Source organism: Zootoca vivipara, chromosome 17 (assembly GCF_963506605.1).
Source record: "Zootoca vivipara chromosome 17, rZooViv1.1, whole genome shotgun sequence".
NCBI classification, from domain to species: Eukaryota; Metazoa; Chordata; class Lepidosauria; order Squamata; family Lacertidae; genus Zootoca; species Zootoca vivipara.
Genome location: NC_083292.1, coordinates 26,860,263 through 26,879,044, shown reverse-complemented (window position 1 = coordinate 26,879,044; position 18,782 = coordinate 26,860,263). Strand labels below are relative to the sequence as shown.

At 47.5% G+C, this 18,782-nt stretch overlaps 1 protein-coding gene across 1 annotated transcript in view; it reads right to left on the bottom strand.

Annotated features, from left to right (window-relative positions):
• Nucleotides 1-644: 644 nt before the first annotated feature.
• EEF1G (eukaryotic translation elongation factor 1 gamma) overlaps nt 645-18,782 on the bottom strand; it is a 19,011-nt gene continuing 873 nt past the window's right edge. The window contains exons 2-10 of the mRNA XM_035098412.2: nt 17,617-17,775; nt 15,943-16,006; nt 15,189-15,331; nt 13,946-14,089; nt 10,520-10,649; nt 8,585-8,771; nt 2,574-2,746; nt 2,334-2,458; nt 645-979 (exon numbers count right to left, since the gene is read on the bottom strand). Of these exons, the coding sequence (XP_034954303.1) occupies nt 821-979; nt 2,334-2,458; nt 2,574-2,746; nt 8,585-8,771; nt 10,520-10,649; nt 13,946-14,089; nt 15,189-15,331; nt 15,943-16,006; nt 17,617-17,775 (1,284 nt within the window). The 3' untranslated portion in view covers nt 645-820. The remainder of the gene's footprint in view (nt 980-2,333; nt 2,459-2,573; nt 2,747-8,584; nt 8,772-10,519; nt 10,650-13,945; nt 14,090-15,188; nt 15,332-15,942; nt 16,007-17,616; nt 17,776-18,782) is intronic.

Genomic DNA, 18,782 nt, shown 5'->3' with positions numbered 1-18,782 from the left:
CTTTTATCCATTCCCAATCTTCCAACATTCAGCTGCACTGGATGTCCCCAAGATCTAGTTCTGTTCCAGAAATGGATCTGTATGGTTCCTTGCTTTCGGAAGGCCCTCCCTATGGAGACCCCCATCTCTTTATCCTTTAGACACAATGCAAACACATCCGTTTCCCCAGGGGTTAAAGAACTGCTCACGTAGGCATTCTTAAAATGCAAATCAGCTAGACTTCCCCATCCTATTTAAATATAGGTTTTTTTAAAAATGATTCCATTATTCTTATATTTAAAGTTGTACATTGATTTCTCTCTGGCCCTCTTGAGTTTTGCAAGACTCAGAGGAGCAACAGGGCCTGCTCCCAATGGAGAAAGAGCAAAGCGAGAAATTTCCACTGGTTTCTGAGCTTTCTCACACGCCAGGACAAATCAGGGGGGCCCTCTATCTGGCAGGCATATTCTAGGGGAGCTGGAAGCAGCCAGGGGCAAGGGCCGTGCTGCGGGGTGTAGAAAGAGGCTGCCTTGCAAGCCAAACTACTATTTGTAACCCCCTCGAGGAGCACAAAAGGAAATGTTGTCCCCTCCTCCTCATCCTCCTGGCACTGAGGCCTTCCACAGAACCCCCCCCCCCACCAAGCACAGACCGGACACTGAAGCTACTAGCACACTCGGGTTTTTAATTCACGTCTTTGAATGTCATGACGTCTCTCCCTGCTGAGTTGTTTCTAACGGTGGCGGGCGCTCTCACCGCTCCTTCGGAGACTACGACACCCTTCCTTAGGTCCATGGTTTTGGGAACAGTCCCGCCCCCCCTCGCCAGCTCTCTGGCCGCTTCACTTGAAGATCTTTCCCTGGTTGAAGGCTTTGCCGACGTGCTTGAACTCGCCCTCCCACAGGAAATACTCCTTCACCATCGTCTTGCACTCCTCGCTCTCCGGGTCCAGCTTCCGCCAAGTGTAGGATTCGTAATCCACCTGCCAGTCGGGACTCAGCTGAAGGAGACACGGAGGGAGCAGAGTCAGGATGGGCAGGGGGGGGGAGGGATCGAGAGAGAATTAAAGGGGCCGCCTCCCTCCCCGCTTCACCCGTTAACTGCAAGGGCAGCTCAGCCCCTGATGCTGAAGCCCAAAGTGGAAATCACCTTTAAATACAGTGGTACCTCTGGATACATACCTGATCCCTTCTGGGGTGCCGTTCTCGCCCCGAAAAGTACATATCCAGAGCAGCACTTCCACGCACACACGAAGCGCCGATAAGAGCGCTTCTGCGCATGCACGCGGCAGAACCCGAAAGTAAACACTTCCGGGTCCGCCGCGTACTTAAACTGAAAGTACGCAACCTGAAGCATACGTAACTAGAGGTATGACTGTATTTAAACACTGCCACTAAATCTTGTTAAGGCTGCTTCCACCAACCTGGTGCCCTCCAAGCTGTTTCTGGACTACAACTCCCATCAGCCCCAGCAAGTATGACCCATATGATGCGAGTTGCAGTCCAAACTATCAGGGCGGCACCAGGTTGGCAAAAGATAATTCTCCATTAGATCTGACCGCTGTGAACAGAAGTCAGTTTGCAATGGTATTCTGCTTTTCCTATGTATAATAAAAATGCTGCAGGGCCGTCACGCTGCAGTTTGCACTTCCACTGGCTTGTGGCCAGGCAAACTACAATGTGGCAAGAGGCGGTGGATGAGAGGCCCATGTCAGCTGTGGAGGGACAACCAGAGTTGGCTGTTGTTAAGGTGTGCATAGCCTCACACTTTTTCTTCCTTCCAGGTGTCGTTGGACTACAAGTCCCATCAGCCCCCAGCGAGCACAGGTTGGAAAAGGCTGTTGTAAAGTGTTCCTGGCGTGGCTGCCCACTTGCTCTATCGTGGCTCCTTGCTTGGGGGAAAGCAGCATAAATCTAGCCTAGGTGGGCCTGACTAAAGAGCCAATGAGGAGCCACCTGTTTGAGCTGCAGTGAGAATGGTGAATGGGGGCTTGAAAGTAGAAGGATTTTAACAGATTATTGGATAAGATCTGGATTTTATTGATTAGAAAGCAGTGACTGTAAGAGGACTAGGCTTTCTGAGTCTGAAGCATGGGAAGTCATTTTAAATTAGTATAATTTGGCAGAAGATTCGGGTTAATTGTTTAATTGATATTTGTATAATTTGAAAATGGATTAGATGTTTAAATTGGAAAATCTAATAAAAAAATTTATTAAAAAGAAGAAGAGAGAATGGTGAATGGCAACGCTGCGTTTCCCTGACCCTCCTGCGAGAGAAATAGCTGGGGAAGCCGCCAAGCTCAGCTCTCCCAAGAGGTCCGGTTCCTCACAGGTCTCCCTGAGGCGCAAACTCACCGGAAAGGCTAGCTCCTGCCCACGGAAGACCCAGATGCCAGAGATGCAGCTGGCGTTGTTGGTGCCAAAGAGGATGACAGAAGCAAAGGCGTTCTTGCGCAGCTTGTCTAGGCGCTGGAACATGCCTGCCAGGAAAGAAAAGGGGGAGCAAAGAGGTCACTTGACCGTCCGGCCCAGCTCAGAGGCCGCCAGCCCAGAAAGCAATGGAGGTGGCGACGACTGGGGTCACGGCAGGCTTACCTGTGATGAGGTTGCAGCTCATGAAGGTCTGAGCGAGCTCCTCGGGGAAGCGATACTCTGCATACCAGATGGACCAACCCTCCTTGTCGAAATGCTCCCAGAAGTGGGGTATTGCCACTGTCAGGGTGTCCTCGTTGGAGTACTTCCTCTTGAACTCGTCCATGACGAAGGGGCTGAAGGGAAGAGGATGGGAAAGGGCTGTAGGGAGCTGCTTTAAGTTGGGTCGGGCCAGGGCGCATCTGGCTAAGTATTGCCTGCACTGAGTGGCAGCCGCTCTCTAGGGCTTCAGATAAGGGCCCAGCAATACCTGGAGATGCTGGCGGGGAGTGACCCTGGGGGGGTCCTTCTGCATGCAGAGCACATGCTCTGGCACTGAGACACAGCCCTTCCCCGACGACGCCACTCAGCCTCTGTCGCAGAGTGAACCTACTGTTGCTTAATTAAAGCGATGCTTTTAAGGCTTACTTCGATACCACAACAGAAGGGGCCAAATGGAGTTTTAGGGGAGGGAATTCTACGTGTGTGTGTTGGCAGGGGACACCCAACTGGAAAAGCCCCATCTTTGGTCCTCTGACAACTTGATTTGCTTAACGACAAAGCAGCAGCAGAGTCTCTTGAGGCAGACCTCCAGGTCCAGGCAGGCCCACAGGCCTCCAAATAAACCCCATCCCAAAGCATTTAGCACTTCTTAAACGTTAGCACCAGCACTCTGAAATGAGCCTGGAGATAAAGGAGCTAATTGATGCAAAATGAAGTTTAAATCCCAATAAGCAGCCTGGCAGGGGAATTAAAAGCACCAGTCTCTAAAGGAAACTGTGCGTAGAGAGAACAGTAGTCAATCCATCATTCTGCACAAGAAGAATAGAGGGAGGGGCACAGGTGAGCAGCTGCTGTAGGAAAGACGATTGTCCTAAAATGGGAGGCCAGAAGGCATGGCTGCCGCCCTTGTTCAATAGACATTGCCACGGCTTTTCCCAGAAAGTCATCCACTTCTGTGTGTTCATCATGGGTTCGGGTCTCTTAGCCAAACAGGCAGAAATTCTGTAGAAGCCCACTGGGCGGCTGGGCCCCCAAATATGCCGATCCCAAACCGCAGCCCACCCACATCCAAGTTCACACTCACTGCAGAAGGGAAAAGCCAGCTGAAAATCTAGAAAAACCTGTTTTCGGGGAGAAGGCAGGGATCGTGTGGATAAAGAAAAAAAAAAAACCCTACCAAAACTCAAGTGGTATTATGACCCATCTGCCTTCAGAATGAACGCTATTACGCCTGATACAGAACACATGGGGGAGGTGAGGTTTTTCCCCAAAAAAACAAGTCAGCTACTGTTTAAGAGTATATTGGCTCAGAGGATGGCTTGTGTTGGTTAACAGCTGCAGTGTTGCAACAAGGCCAGTATTAGCGGTATGATTCCTCTTGTAGAAACACACCATGCTCTGAATACAGCTTGGCAGGGGAACATGTTTTACAGGGGGGGGGGGAGAGTTGGCTGTCCCACCCACCCCCAAGACTGGGCAGACCTCCTCTGCCAGATGCTTGAGGGTGAACAACATACATTTGAACATAGTAGGCAGCCTTACACGGTCAAGACAATCTAGCACAGTAGCGTCTACACTGACTGGCAGCAGCTCTCCAGGATTTCAGCCAGGAAGCCTCTCCCAATCCTATCTGGAGGTGCTAGATATTGAAGCTGGGACCTTCTGCACTCAAGGCAGGTGCTCTGCTGCTACTGAGCTACGGCCCCTTCCCACCTTCCGGGGCCAAGCCAAACCCAGTTTTCTAACCCCAACTTGTTTTGCTCTTTCACGCATTAAAGTTTTGAAACTTTCCCTTTACACTCTGCTGCCAGAGCTCTTCGGCCTCCCAGCCATTCCAAGAGCTGCAGCCAACAGGGGTGTTGCAGCCCCAAACATCTGGAGGGCACAGGTTGGCGAACCACCCAAGAAGCAAGGCTCCTTGCCGCTGCCCAGTGTTTCTTCCTCCCAAGCAGGGAATGTGGGCTTGGCCTGGCTGGGGAAAAGCACAAAAGCAGCCCTAGCACGTGGCAGGGCATGGGATGTGGGACAGCCAAAGCACAGCTATGGGCTGCCCCCTAGTGGGTGAACCAGTGGAGGGCGCCCATGTGATTTTAAGCAAGTGTGCAAGTTAAGCTTGTAATTTTAGGGGGCAGGCTATTTTCTTACAGCTGCTGTTAAGCCACTATTAAGCAACTGGGAATCAGAAGCACTTGCTGTAGGACGATTTACTTTCTGCCCACGTCTGGACTCCTAAGTGTCTAACAAGGGCAGCTAGAGAAACAAGGGAAGCTTGGGGGAGTGGGGAGGCCAGAAGAAGATTCTGCCCTGGGTTGATCCTGTGCAAAGTTCTGAGCATATGCGTGCCCTCCAGTTCCACTGGTTTTGCACCTGAAATGCAGCAGGCATATATAGTGCAGCGGTAAGCCCATTTCAGTAATTTTTCTCCCTGAATAAGTAGATCTCCTAAGTTGTCTATCTGGAAAGGAGAGAAAGGAATAAACTGCCTGTCACACTAGATTTATCTGTTGCATTTACTGATTTCAGGCAGAACTTGAGCTGCTGTGCTTGGCCAAGCCCCACATGCAAAGGAGAGAAGCAAGTCCGTTTGCCAAGCCCTACAGCACTTTGCCCTTCTTCACAAGGTCCACTGTGTAGACCACCTGAAAATATTGCTGGCCATGATCCTTCCCACAGAACCATCTACTATTAACTCAAGAGCCTGCTGCAGCTGAACTATCCTTTCCCTAGGCCAACAATTGTCCTGTGGAAAGGATCCTGCCTGTTTTGGTGCTGACCCATGACACGGCCTTTCCAGTGGTGGCTCCCCGGTTGTGAAATGCCCTTCCCTAGTCAGGTGCGCCTGTCTCCATCATTATTAACTTTCAGGAGGAATTTTAAAACATTCCTGTTTACCCAGGCAATTAGAGGCTGAAGAAAACAGATCCTGGCAACCTCAAGATCATTGGATGGATGGAAGAATGTTTTAACCAACGTTGTTAGATGTTTCTAATTTCAATTGTTTTTAGGAGATTTTAACATTTAAAATGTTTTCTGTACTTTTCAATGTATAAGATGCCCCCATTTTTAAAACGCCCCCTATTTTTGCCCAGAGTTGTTGAGCTTTTTGGGGGGAGGATTGCCCATAACTATTGAGCTTTTCGGCGGAGAGGTGGCACAAAGTTGTTGAGCTTTTTCCAGAGATTGACCAAAATTGCTCACCCGTCTGCCCGACGCTGACACTCGCACCTATCACGAAAGCCGCAAATTGCCCGCCTTATTGCCGCAGTGGCAACCCATCATCCCCACCCCTTGCCGCAGCTACCAATTACATGCCCAATACGCGCTGATGATCTCCGGCTCATGGCAACAAACAATCCCACATCCCAACCTATGCGCTATCCGTGTATAACATGACCCCAATTTTGGGAAGTCATTTCTTAAGAAAAAACCCTCATCTTAAACACAGAAAAGTATGGCGAACTGTGCTCCAAGGACACTGAATTCTCTGCATTAAATGCCCCCAAACAAGGCTGCAAATCGTGGTGATTCCCAGTAGCTTCAGGAGGGACTAGCAGGGGTAGGCAACGTGGTGCCCTAATGTTGTCGGCCACAATTCCCATGAGCCTCAGCCAAAATGGCCCATGATCAAAGGATGGTGAGAGTTGTAGTCCAAAGCATCTAAAGGGCACCATGGTGGCCACCCCTTGGATTAGAATTTAGATGATTCATGGAGGAGGAGGAGGAGGAGGAAAGTTAATTGTAGCCATGGGGTGTCCATTTTTAGAGGCAGACACACCTCTGGCCATCAGCAGGCCTGCCTGTGGATGTGGCTGACAGCCAATGGGGGAAAGGGATGCTTAAATAGAAAAGCCTTCTGCATTGATCCAGCAGGGATCCTCCGTGTTCTGTTATATTCTGTTGGAAGCTGCCCAGAGTGGCTGGGTACAAGTAATAAACTATGACAACAGCAACAACGACAACAACAACAACAACAGGTTAGTCCAGAGGACAAGCCAGACCAATCTGAATACCTTCAAGAACCTCGCCATGTGGATTGGCTTTTAACAAACCCGAACAGGTTTTAGCAGGTAAGGAAAAGCCGGACCCCCCCCCCCAAATGTGCTCTTTAGGTAAGGATTTGCCCTCCTGCAAACGGGCAGCTTTAAGGATCCCAGGATCGGAGGACAGGCATTATAAGGGACGTGGTTCGCACCCACAGCCTTTGAAACAGAAGGGAAGCAGGCAGCAAGCTACACACTCCCCTTTGGGTTGGAACGCAGAGTTGGGGGGGGGGCTTTGCCTGCACACTTCTACCAGGGTTCTGGGGGACGGCTTGCATGCATAGAACCGGGCCCTCACCACCTGGGAGGCAGCAGGGGGGTCATTCAGGAAAGGGCACCTCAACCTTCCCCAACAGAGAACCTTCCCTATCCCATCTCACTCCAAGCAAGCTGTGCACAGGGAGCCTGTAAGGGCTGCACACCCTGGAATGCTGCCCGACACTCCCTGCAAGTAAGTGGATTCTGAACAGAAGGCCTATGCCAATGGCAGCCAGCCCTGAATGTCTTCTGACACCACCCATAAAACAAGGGTCAGTCATCGGACTTAGGAACAGTCCAGGGAAAAAAGCTTGGCTGGAACACAGAAGCCTTTTTTTTAAAAAAAGAAGAAAACTTCTAGACCTTATTTCAGAGGCAGAACCACTTGAACAATGCAGAGGAAAATTTGAGGAGCCTCCAAAATAGCAGAATAAAACATTGTCGTTGGGAGAAGGGAGACCTAGTGCCTTGCGCAACTCTGGGACTTCCCCATTATCACAAGTTGGGATTTTCTGGTTGTTTATTTAAGGAGGAAGGGACTCAGAACTGATTTGCTAAGCTGCCCCCAAGCTTGTACAACGCCCGCCCCGCCCCCGCCAATTCTCTGGCACCAGGGCTGGACGATATATCGATATAGCATGCAAAAATGGTTTGAAGTACACATCATGAGAATTGTTTCATAATATTTCAGCTGGCAAAATATCACAAATCACAATGTGTGTAAGGGCTAGACAATATCTGGTTTTCAACATCTTGATAACTCACCAGCTATACGTTGCAATGCTATCACCAACTAAACCAACTAAACCTCTCAATATCACCTGCTAAACATTGCAATAGGAGTCTAAAACAGTTAAATGACAATATTATCAATCATTACACACTTGCAAGCCAAAATGCATCCCAACAGGACTTTTGGTTTTGCTGGCAGTCTGGCAATCCCAAATTATTTGTACTCACTATGACTCGTCACCATCCATTGGATTGTCCTGAATACCACCATTTGGTAGTCAAGCCCCAAACCAAAGTCTCATATGGATGCATTTTGGCTTGCCTGCTGCTGAAAGTGACCATGAGATGATTGATAATACCATCGTTTTATCAGTTTTAGTGCGGGTGGCGCTGTGAGTTAAACCACTGAGCCTAGGGCTTGCCGATCAGAAGGTCGACGGTTCGAATCCCCACGACGGGGTGAGCTCCCGTTGCTCGGTCCCAGCTCCTGCCAACCTAGCAGTTCGAAAGCACGTCAAAGTGCAAGTAGATAAATAGGTACCGCTCTGGCGGGAAGGTAAACGGCGTTTCCGTATGCTGCTCTGGTTCGCCAGAAGCAGCTTTGTCATGCTGGCCACATGACCTGGAAGCTGTACACTGGCACCCTCAGCCAGTAAAGTGAGATGAGCGCCGCAATCCCAGAGTCGGTCACGACTGGAGCTAATGGTCAGGGGTCCCTTTACCTTTAGACCCTTAAGTAGTAGCAGTTGCCAGGACACTGTCCTGTTCGCCTCTGCATAGTTCCTTCCTTATTTCAGATATTGTGATATATTGATATATTACAATGTTTAGCAGTCATCGCCCAGCCCTATCTGGTACCTGGACTTTTTCCAGCTATCCAGAAACTGAGGATTGTCCCACGGCTTTCCCAATCCATCACCGCCATCAAGAGCAGGGCCTCACCTTTTGGGGAGGTGAGCAAAGGGGTCTTTGGATTTGGGCTCGGAGGCCAAGGCCTCGTCGCACTCGTCCATCTCCTCCTCAGGCTCTGGCTTCTTCTCCTCTTTCTTCTCTGACTTCTTGTCTTCCTTGGGCTGCTTCTCCTTCTTGGGCACCTCTTTCTTGGGCTGGTTCTCAGCAAACTTCTTGGCTGCACAGAGAGGGAATGAGGAGGAAAATGGTGTGTGGGGTGGGGGCACTGTCAGAGGCTGACCCCAGCCAATCATCTGGGATTATGGGAAATGCAGTCCCAACATTTGGAGAGCCACAGGTTGGCCACACCCAAGCCAAGTTACTTACTTCAAGAAGGGGCTACTGCATTGAGCTCAGTGTGGGGCTTCCCGCACACTCGATATGGAAAAGCTGCAGCTGGAATGCAGTAGCATGACTGCTGACAGGGGTGAGACCCTGTCTGCATGCACTTGGGTTCAAGAGACCTGCACTCATTGCCAATATGTTATTGGGCCAAGTTCAAGGTGTTACTATTAGTACATGAAGCCCTGAACAACTTGGGGCCCGTTTACCTGCCCACTCAGCCACCTGGATCTGCAAAACTGACACTGTCACAGGGGACACATAGTGCCCATTTTGCACCCACAATTTGGAACTCCCTGCCTATTAACACCAGTCAGGCTTCTTTGCTGTACTTTTTTTGGAAAACAGTTAAATGCAGTTGTACCTTGGAAGTCTTGGCTCCCGAACAAATTGGCTCCCGAACGATCAAAACCCCGGAAGTGAGTGTTCTGGTTTCCGAACGTTCTTTAAACCCTTCCCCTGTCCGGTGGGGCTTCCACACCTTCCGATTGGCTGCAGGTCTGGTTTCCGAACGTTTTGGAAGTCAGACTTCCTGAATGGATTCCGTTGCAACTTCCAAGGTACAGTCATACCTTGACATCCAAACGACTCGACTTCCGAAGGTTTCGACTTCCAAAGTTGACAATCCTGGAAGTCTTTTCGCCGGCGCGCGTGCCCTGCGCCTGCACACAATGGGCGCTTCGACAACCGAAGACTTCAACTTACGAAGATGGCCGCAGAACGGATTGTCTTCGGAAGTCGAGGTACCACTGTACGACTGTATATTTTTGCTTAGGCAAACCTGCCCAGATACTTAGGTATCTGGTTTTTCACACTTACGGTTGATTTTAATTTTCAAATGCTTTAAATAGCTGTCTCTGTATATATTGATAAATTTATTGCTTTATTATTTTCATGAACTGCTCTTTTTTGGGGGCGGGGGGTTCCTTAGCCATCAAGTGTTATACAAATTTTATTTGGGGGGGGGGGAATGAGCTAGCACAGTGGTACGTACAAATGGGCAACTCTGTTTTTAATTCCAAGCAATTTCTTTGGGGAGGCCGGTCATAAATTTGTGGCTGCCAAGTCAAACACCACCAAGTTTTTCAAAAAGCACCTTCTAGTTTTCTACTCTGCTCCAGACTTATATTAATCTATTTCAGCAAGCAGATTTCATTAATTCCTAAGGCCGCAGAGGTGCCAAGTCAGCAGATCTCAAAAAGCATAAGGATGGAAGGTGGATTAATGGTTTAAGAAGCCAAGCTGGGTTGATTCGCCTAAGATCAGGTAGCTGAATCTGCAGGTAACACCGGTGGGCTTTTTAAGAACAGAGTCACTTGTGATTAAGCATATGCTGCTGCCAGCAGAGGAACACAGTAAGGCAGACCATGCCCTTGGGAGCAGAGTAAAGAGGGTCTTAGTTTCTGAACCATCCCACTTTCCAGAAGAAGGACAATACAGGGCACCAGTTCTCACAGAGCACATTTCTTTATACAGTATTCATAAATCACCACTTTTTAGCAAGGACAATTCACAAACTATTTAAGGGCATTTTTTCAAACAAAATATGAATTTAAGTACAGTAGAGGCCTCTGGTTCCCTTACCATCAAACTGTGCCATCTTCTCGCACAGCTTCACCTCTCCCAAGACAGCCTTGAACTGAGGCTGGTTTATGCAGGTCACAAACCAGCGGTTGACGTTTTCGTACGGCTGGCGGAAGGACGGCTCCAAAACCTGAAGACAGCAAGGGGAAACGAGACTGAGTGGCACATGCTCATCCCCCCCCCCCGGTTTGGTCTGGGCTAAGCAGGCTTCACATGGCAACAAGGAGGATCAGAGATCACCCAGCCCAACCCTGTGTTCAATGAAGGATGCAACTACAGGATCTCTTACTTGTGGCCTCAGCCTTAGCTTAAACACCTCCAATGGAGAGCCCCCCGAGGCACTCTGTCCCACTGCTGCAGCTTTTCCCAGCCTGCAGGTGACATCTGCTTCCCTGTTTCCACCAATCTGTTCCAGTTCTGCCCTCTGGAGCAACAGGGAGCAAGCCTGCTCCATCTTACTTCAGTGTGAGACAGTTCTTCAGCTAACTGAAGACGGCTATCATGTCTCCCCTTCATTTCCATCAGTCTAAAGGAGGTTAGAAGCTTTCACTTTTAAACCAGGGTGGATAAAAATCAATGTTTTATTAAAATAAAAAAAATGGATTTTTAAAATTTAAATTGGATTTTTAGAACAAAATGCTTTTGAAGGAAAAATCTTTCTAAAGATAGTTTTCTGTTTAAGTTACATTATAGTCCAACGGCTATTCATTAGGAAATAAGGATTTGTTTTTAAGTTTTTCATATGTGCTAAAACTCAGTTTTTTAAAAAAATATTGCTTAACCACATCAATTAACTTCAATGTGCGAGAGATGCTGCCCGTGTGGATCTGGGGAAGTGGAAACTATTGGCCACATACTCCTGCGATGCAGCTACTACGAGGAGGTGCGAGGCGAGCTCATCCACACGACGCTTGCTGAGCTTCCTGGATACTCAGAGAATTTCTTTTTCTTTCTTTTTTTTTAATAAACTTTATTGAGATTAAAATACACAAGCACACAGAAAAGATACCAAATGAAAAACACACATTAAAAATACAAAGAAAATAGAAGAAAGAAAAAAACAGAAAAAAAAACGAGAACACAAACAAATACATATATAAATACAAAAAAAGAGCCTAACGATGTCTAAATAACAATAAATCGTAATTCAAATACAAATTAGAATTAAATCATATCATAACAAAAATTATAACGTAACGTAAAACGTAACACGAAATTAATATCAAAACTTAAATCTAAAATAGAATCAAAATCTATATTCTGATGTGTAATTTGAATGTAAATTAGCCCATATATCAATACCTGTATCTTCTTGTAATGCTTATGATACTTATATTCCATAAATTCCTATGTACACACAATATTCATACATAATCCCCCTTCACCTACTAACCGACTTCCGCTTGTCCTCTTCCCGGGTTAATAGCTTAATATTTATTGCATTGTTTCTTTTGTTTTTTTTGAATTCACTCTTTGCGAGGTGTTAAAAGCAAATCCAAGTTTTTATCATGGGGCACTGTTTTTTAAGATATTCTCCAAATTTCCTCCAATTTTTCGCCGATTTTTCCCAGCTCCCTCCCCTTATTACATTTGTTAGTCTATCCAATTCTATATACCCTAATAACTCTATATACCTAGAGTGGCTTCTTTCAGATGCTAACTCTAATGTGACAGCAAAGGTAGCCAAGTTCTGTGCTAGAGCCATAAAATTCCGAGCCGACCTAGTTAGTAGTGCCCAAAAATTTCAGGACAGAGCCAAAGATGATCCATTGCTACCATTTGCTGTATCCTCCCAAGTAGTGATACCTTCTTTTATCTAATAATTTTTATAATGGTTAAAGTGGTTTATATTTATTGCTTATATTTTAGATTGTATTTTGGATTGTTTTATGTATGCTGGTCAAGAACCGTAACGATAAACTAACTAACTTGGATGCATATGCTATGATGTTATTGTTTTAAATAAATTATTTAAATTGTCATTAAGGAAATGATTATTTTTCTCCTTCCAATAAAGTACAGCAGAAATGTTGAAATATAAACAGTTAACTTATTAAACCGCACAATAATTTCATAATTACCTGCCTATGTATTTCTAATAGTATAACCAAATCAGTAATTTTTGCTATAACTGTAAAACTACCCTGAAAATTTATTATTCCAATAATGAAACCTTCATCTGGTTATAAATATTAAGATTATACCAGCAAGAATGAGTCTTTCTGTAAAAAAAAAAAGAGAGAGATTTATATTAAGTCTTACTGACTAGTGATTTAATGAAATCCACTCTGTTTTATACTAACCAATTGCCCACTGCAGCCAACCTTGGGGGATTTGGCAGTCTGAGCCATGGTTTGGTTCAACTCAATCATGGTCAAACCACTGGTTGTGATCCCAACTTGTTTGAACAAACCATTGTTCTGGATAAAACAGGGACTTCTTGACAGTTTAAATCTGGAAGTGAAAGCCCTCCCCTCGTGGTCATGCCAGAGAAAAGGGATGGTGGCAGAGAACTTGAGCCTCCCCACACCTAACAGAAGTAGGATTATGAAGGGAAATGTTTTACATATTGCATAAGGCTCTTCAAGCAACTCTGGAGCATAATCTGGGTTTTTCTTCTCTTGACATTTGAGTTCCATCACAGCAGACCCAACAGCCTGCTCCTTCCATGTTTTTCTACTCTTTTCTATCCAAACTGCCTCGTTCTTATCTTCTATCTTAACAGCCTCGTTCAATGCAAGCAACCTGCCAAATGGCGAGGATAGGACACTTCACCCCCCCGCAATCAGGTCTCGACCCGCCTCCAGCTCTGCACCGCTTCTTCCATGGTTACCCCTGGTTCAGAAGAAGTGCTGGTTCCAACCTTGCCGCCAGAGGACTCCTAGCCTTGGGCAAGTTTTGCCCCAGAGGGCAGAACTGCTAATCTGGCCCTCACAAACTTCAATGTGGAGTTGCAACTGGCCAGAGAAGTGGAATCGTGCTGCCTACCTACTAGGAGCAAATAGCACATAGGTTTACCGTGCTAGGAAATATGCTTACCACCATGCCCAGAGCATACCCTCCAACTCCTGGTAAGAAAAATCCAGGATCAGCAGCGGCGCAGCACCGGAAGTCGCTTCTATGCATATCTGGACATGCATGTCAGACATGCGTAGAAGTGACTTCCGGTGCCGCTCTGCCCAATTTTCGGTGCCCAGACACAGAGAGAGTGGCACCCAAAATCGGTTCTGCACATGTCCAGTCATGCGCAGAAGGACCCTCCCTAGCAGGTAGGAAATCTGGGGGATTTACGGGATTTTTCTCTACTCGGGATAACAGAGGGAAACGGGTTTAAATACGGGGGTTTCCCGCAAAAAACGGGAGATTCGGCAGCTATGGCCCAGAGGCTTCTGTCCCGTGCTCCTCAGCCAGCTCTCAGGAACTCACCTGCTTATAAAGCCAGAGAAGTGTGCAGACAATCGTGATGTCAGCCAGTGTGATGCATTCCCCCACCAGGAATGTCCTGGTCTTCAAATGGGCATCAAGGAGGGCCAGAATCCGCTTCACTTCCTCCTTGGCATACTCTGTAGCCTGGAGGGAGAGGGGGGATGCACAATTTAGAAAGAAATCCTGAAGGGACAGCAGAATCTGCAGCAGCCAAAACAACCCTGAATAAAAGACTGAGTTAATGCACTCAGAAGACAGCAAAAAGGATAAAAAACCCCAGGCAAATAAGACAGCCACCCCCGCTATACAAAAATCCACTGCAAAGTGCTTTTAACATGAATCAATTAAATATGCAACTTTGAAATAAGATGGGGAGTCAATATTCTATTTTTAAGTGCCTGTCCTGTCCCCTTCCAGCTGTACATGAACAAGGAACACCTGCCTAGTGTTCAAGGACATGCATAGCACATGTAAGACCCCCAAGTTCAATCCACAGCATCTCCAGTTTAAAAGACCTCTCAAGCGGAAGAGTCTAACTTGCTACTATGTACGACAGCTAAATGGGGCCTCTGGATTCAGGGGCAGTTTACCACCAATGAGTACCAGTTGCCAAAGGGAGGAGAAACAGCAGCAGGCTACTTGTGGGATTCAAAGAAGCCACCTGGCCTGCAGAACGTGCTGTGGCTCGATCAGGGCTAGCTAGAGAAATGGGTATGTCAACAGGGCCTGATGAGACACGGCCAACCTTCTGTGGCCCATGTTGATGGATAGGTGGGGCATCCTGCCTGCCAATCACATGACAGCGCAAACTGAGGTTGCAAAACAAGAATTGAGGGTGCAGTCTAAGTGGGCTGCTATTTCTCTCTGCAGTCAGAATTCAGCATTTTCTCTCCCCAATGTAATACTTTTTCTTGTCACATCTGACACTTCCTTTGCAGCTGTGGCTTCAACTTTTTTGTTGTCTGACATAATATGACACCTGCCACAGGAAACGTAGGCGTGGTCCAGGAGAACTACCCTTATAGCTGGGAAATAATTGGCCAGAAACCTCCCAGAACTAGAGCAAGGGGAACCTGCAGGGGCCCTTGCTGTTGGGATGCCAGTTTCCAGAAGCCCCAGCAGCCAGGGATGATGGGAGTTGTAGTCCAGCAAAACCTGCAAGGCCAGAGCCTCCCCAACCCTGCACCAGGTGAACCAACGGTCTGACTCTGCATAGGCAGCTTCAGCTACGTCCGGCACTCACCTGTTTGTTGTAATGCATGATGCCCAGCGTGGGGAAGACCCACGTGCTGGCAGGAGGGACAATGTCGCTGTCCGCAAAGCTCACCCACTGGATGATCTGGGCAGCTGCCTCCTTGGTGGGTCCTCGCAGCTCCTCGTTACTGACTAGAGGAGGAAAGCAACTGTTACTGCAAGGGCAAAGGCCCATCTCCCCACCCCCCACGGCTACCTCTATCTTATCCATCAGACTCTTGTTCTGCCTTTCTGTGCATTTCCCCCAAGGCAAAGACTAAACCCACCAACTGTGATTAAAAAAATATGAAATTATAATAGCCAGGATAAAGTAAATTAGAAACAAAACAACCAGAGGAGTTTTAAACTAAGCTTTCAAAAGTCAAACAAAAGATGTTGACCTGTCTGCAAAATAATGACCTGGGGGAAGGAGGGTAAGAAAGGGTCACATGGGTCTCTCAAGGACAGCCTCTAGGCTGCTATGTTCAGAATCTCATCTGTAGTTCTTAAGAAAGCAGGTGAGGCATTTGGAAGAGTGAGCAAGTGCAAAACTCAGGACAGTGAGGGAAGGTGGCATAGCAAGAACTGGCAGTTGCCCCAGGCCACCCACAGTTCCCTTGCACCTGCCGCTAGCAGTCAACCAACCTCAAACCTTCTGCCTTGCGCAGGGGCCCCCAACCAAGGAATTCTTTGTTCAATGCCCACAAACCCTGCTCCCACTTTTTGTTAAGTTATCAGAAGCAGACAGAGGTGACTGGGGTTACCGTAGTGTGCAATGGCATTGCTCTCAAACACGCAGAATCCATCATCCCCTTCAAAGGCTGGAACCTATGGAAGAAAAACAGCCTCTCTCAAGCCAACTGGTTGGTCAAATGCAAAGGTCCCATTTGAAGCACCCACAATGCTAGGAAGCCAGCTAGTGCCCCCCTGCCAAGTCCAACTCAACCCCACTCTTGGATGCTTGTAAAATACGCATAAAATTATAGCTTGAAATGTGACATCACTACTGTATGTAGAAATTAACGCACAGCGCTCCAAAAGTGGTGCAAAGGCAATACCATACCCAGATTGCACAAATGGCCCTCTGTTTATAACCAGAAGTCAGGAGGTGGGGCTACCTTGCTGCAGGTACGAGGCTGAATACTTCCCTATTACAAAAACACAACTCCCTGCAAATAAGAAAACTAGCATGTCAGGGAGAGTTCAGCCCAACCTTTTCAACATGCAGAGTTTCTCTCCCCCCCCCCCCCAAGCGCAACGTTCAGGCTTGTGACCCTCCTCATCCAGAACAGAGCGGCAACTCCTGAGGACTGTGCCAAACATACATTTGGGTGTGAAAACATGCTCTACATGACTATATAAACACTTCAGTAAATGTATTTACATAAATGCTACTCTGCCTCATACAGTCATACCTCGGTTTAAGTACGCCTTGGTTTGAGTACTTTCAGTTTAAGTACTCCGCGGACCCGCCTAGAACGGATTAATCCACTTTCCATTACTTTCAATGGGAAAGTTCGCTTCAGGTTAAGTACGCTTCAGGTTAAGTACAGACTTCCAAAACCAATTGTGTACTTAAACCGAGGTACCACTGTATTTAAACACTAGCCTAGTTGCTTATGTAAGGAGAAATTCCCTGCAGGCCAACTGAGCAGGAGGGATGGAGGGAGCAATGAACTTCCTCTGCACCCAACATCCCTCTCCTGCCTGCCCACAGGACACAGTTTGTTTCTCAGGCTCACAGTAACACATAGTAACTTTTGCCAACTTATTTACAGGATCTACATATAGTGGACCCTCTGGATATGAATTTAATTCGTTCTGGGGGTCCGTGTGCACCCCGAAAAATATGCATCCAGAGCTGCTTCTGTGCACGCGCAAGTGGCGAAACGCAGAAAAATACTTCTGGGTTTGCTGCTTTCAAAACCCAAAGTTTAAATTAGTGAAGAGTAATGTAACCCAAGGGTCTACTGTATTAAGAACATAACAAAGAGCCTGCTGGGTCCGTCTGGTCCAGCATCCTGTTCTTGCAATGGCCAACCAGATGCCTCTTACGGAAAGCCCACAAACAGCTCCTGAGCGCAAGAGCCCTCTCCCCTTCAGTGGTTTCCTGCAACTGGCATTCAGCAGCATTGCTGTCTCTGACTGTGGAGACAGTTCTGATATAGGGAGCTGATCAGATAAAAAAGCAGTCATGTTCCAAAGCCAAAAACGACATGTTCAAGACAGACATCTAAGCAAATGGGTAGAGCAGGAAAAGTTAGCTCACTGCAGTGTTACTAAATGGTGACGCTTTTACCAGGCATATATAGAAAACCTTTGCCACTATTCAGTCACCTCCTGGCAAACTGGGAACAGCCAAGGTGACCCCAGCAGGCTCATAGGCAGCTCCCCCCTTTCACAAGACTCCCAGCAGGGAGAGGCAGCCAGTCACTCACCTTCCCAGCTGGGAATTTCTTCAGGAACTCTGAGGTCTTGTTGGTCTGCCCAAAGTGGAACTGTGGTGGGGTGGAGAGGACCTTGATCTTGGCGCCACTGTACTGGGCAGCTATGAGGGCTTTGAATGCCCGCCAGTTCTCGGGGTAGGTGTAAAGAGTCTGCAAGAGAAAGGATCAGAGTGAGACACAATGCAGAAAAGAGCTTTGATATGCAAGAGAGGATTCCTAGCATAGAATACCAGCTCTTTCTCTCTGGAAAAAAAACCCCCCAATATATTTTCAAATGGTGCTATTTTAGAACCAGAGATTGAATGGCTGACAGTTGACTGTACAAGATCTTACAGTTGTGGTATCCTACACTGCCATCGTACCTCATCACTTCCTGCCTTGAGTCGCTGCAACTCTGACACTGCAGTACTGTAGGATATCTTGAGCTTACCACACCCACGGCATAATGCTATCTCATCACTATGAACTAGAAACCACAGCAGCCTTCTGTTCTTTTATGCACCCTCCCCACTGCCCATATAAACTACTTCCTAACACACAAACTCCTCCACAGAGCCACACCACCAATGAGCAGCCTCCAGGGTCTCCAAAAGGTTGCATTGCAGCCTGCTTCTCCATCAGCCTAGTCTCCCCCTCACAAAAACCCCATTCCAACTATACAGGAAGCAGCCTTATAAAGTCAAGTCACTGCTCTAACTCCGCTACACTGACTGGCAGCTAATCCCCAGGATCTTATCCAGGGGTCTTTCCCAGCCATACCTGAAGGTGCCGAGGATTGAACCTGCAACCTTTTGTATGCAAAGATGCTCTACCCCTGAACCACGCCCCTTAACGCAGCGCCAAGCAGGCTACCCACCTTCTCCTGTATCCCGCTCTGCACTCAAGACTTCCGACCCACAAGCCCCCACTCCCATTTCACAAGCCATTTCCCACCGCTCCCCCGGAGTGCAACAAGCCAATCAGGCCCACCTCTCCTCTGACACTCCTATTCAAGGCCTCAGACCAGATCTAGATTTAATCCAGCTTTCTTTTCCCACCAGCAGCCAGCCAGAAGCAACAGTCTCCCTTCTTCAGCATAGACTGCTGCTAAACATGGGAGATTTCACTGCCCCATCATGGCTAAGAATCACTGAGCTATCGCTCTTTGGGTTGTCTAA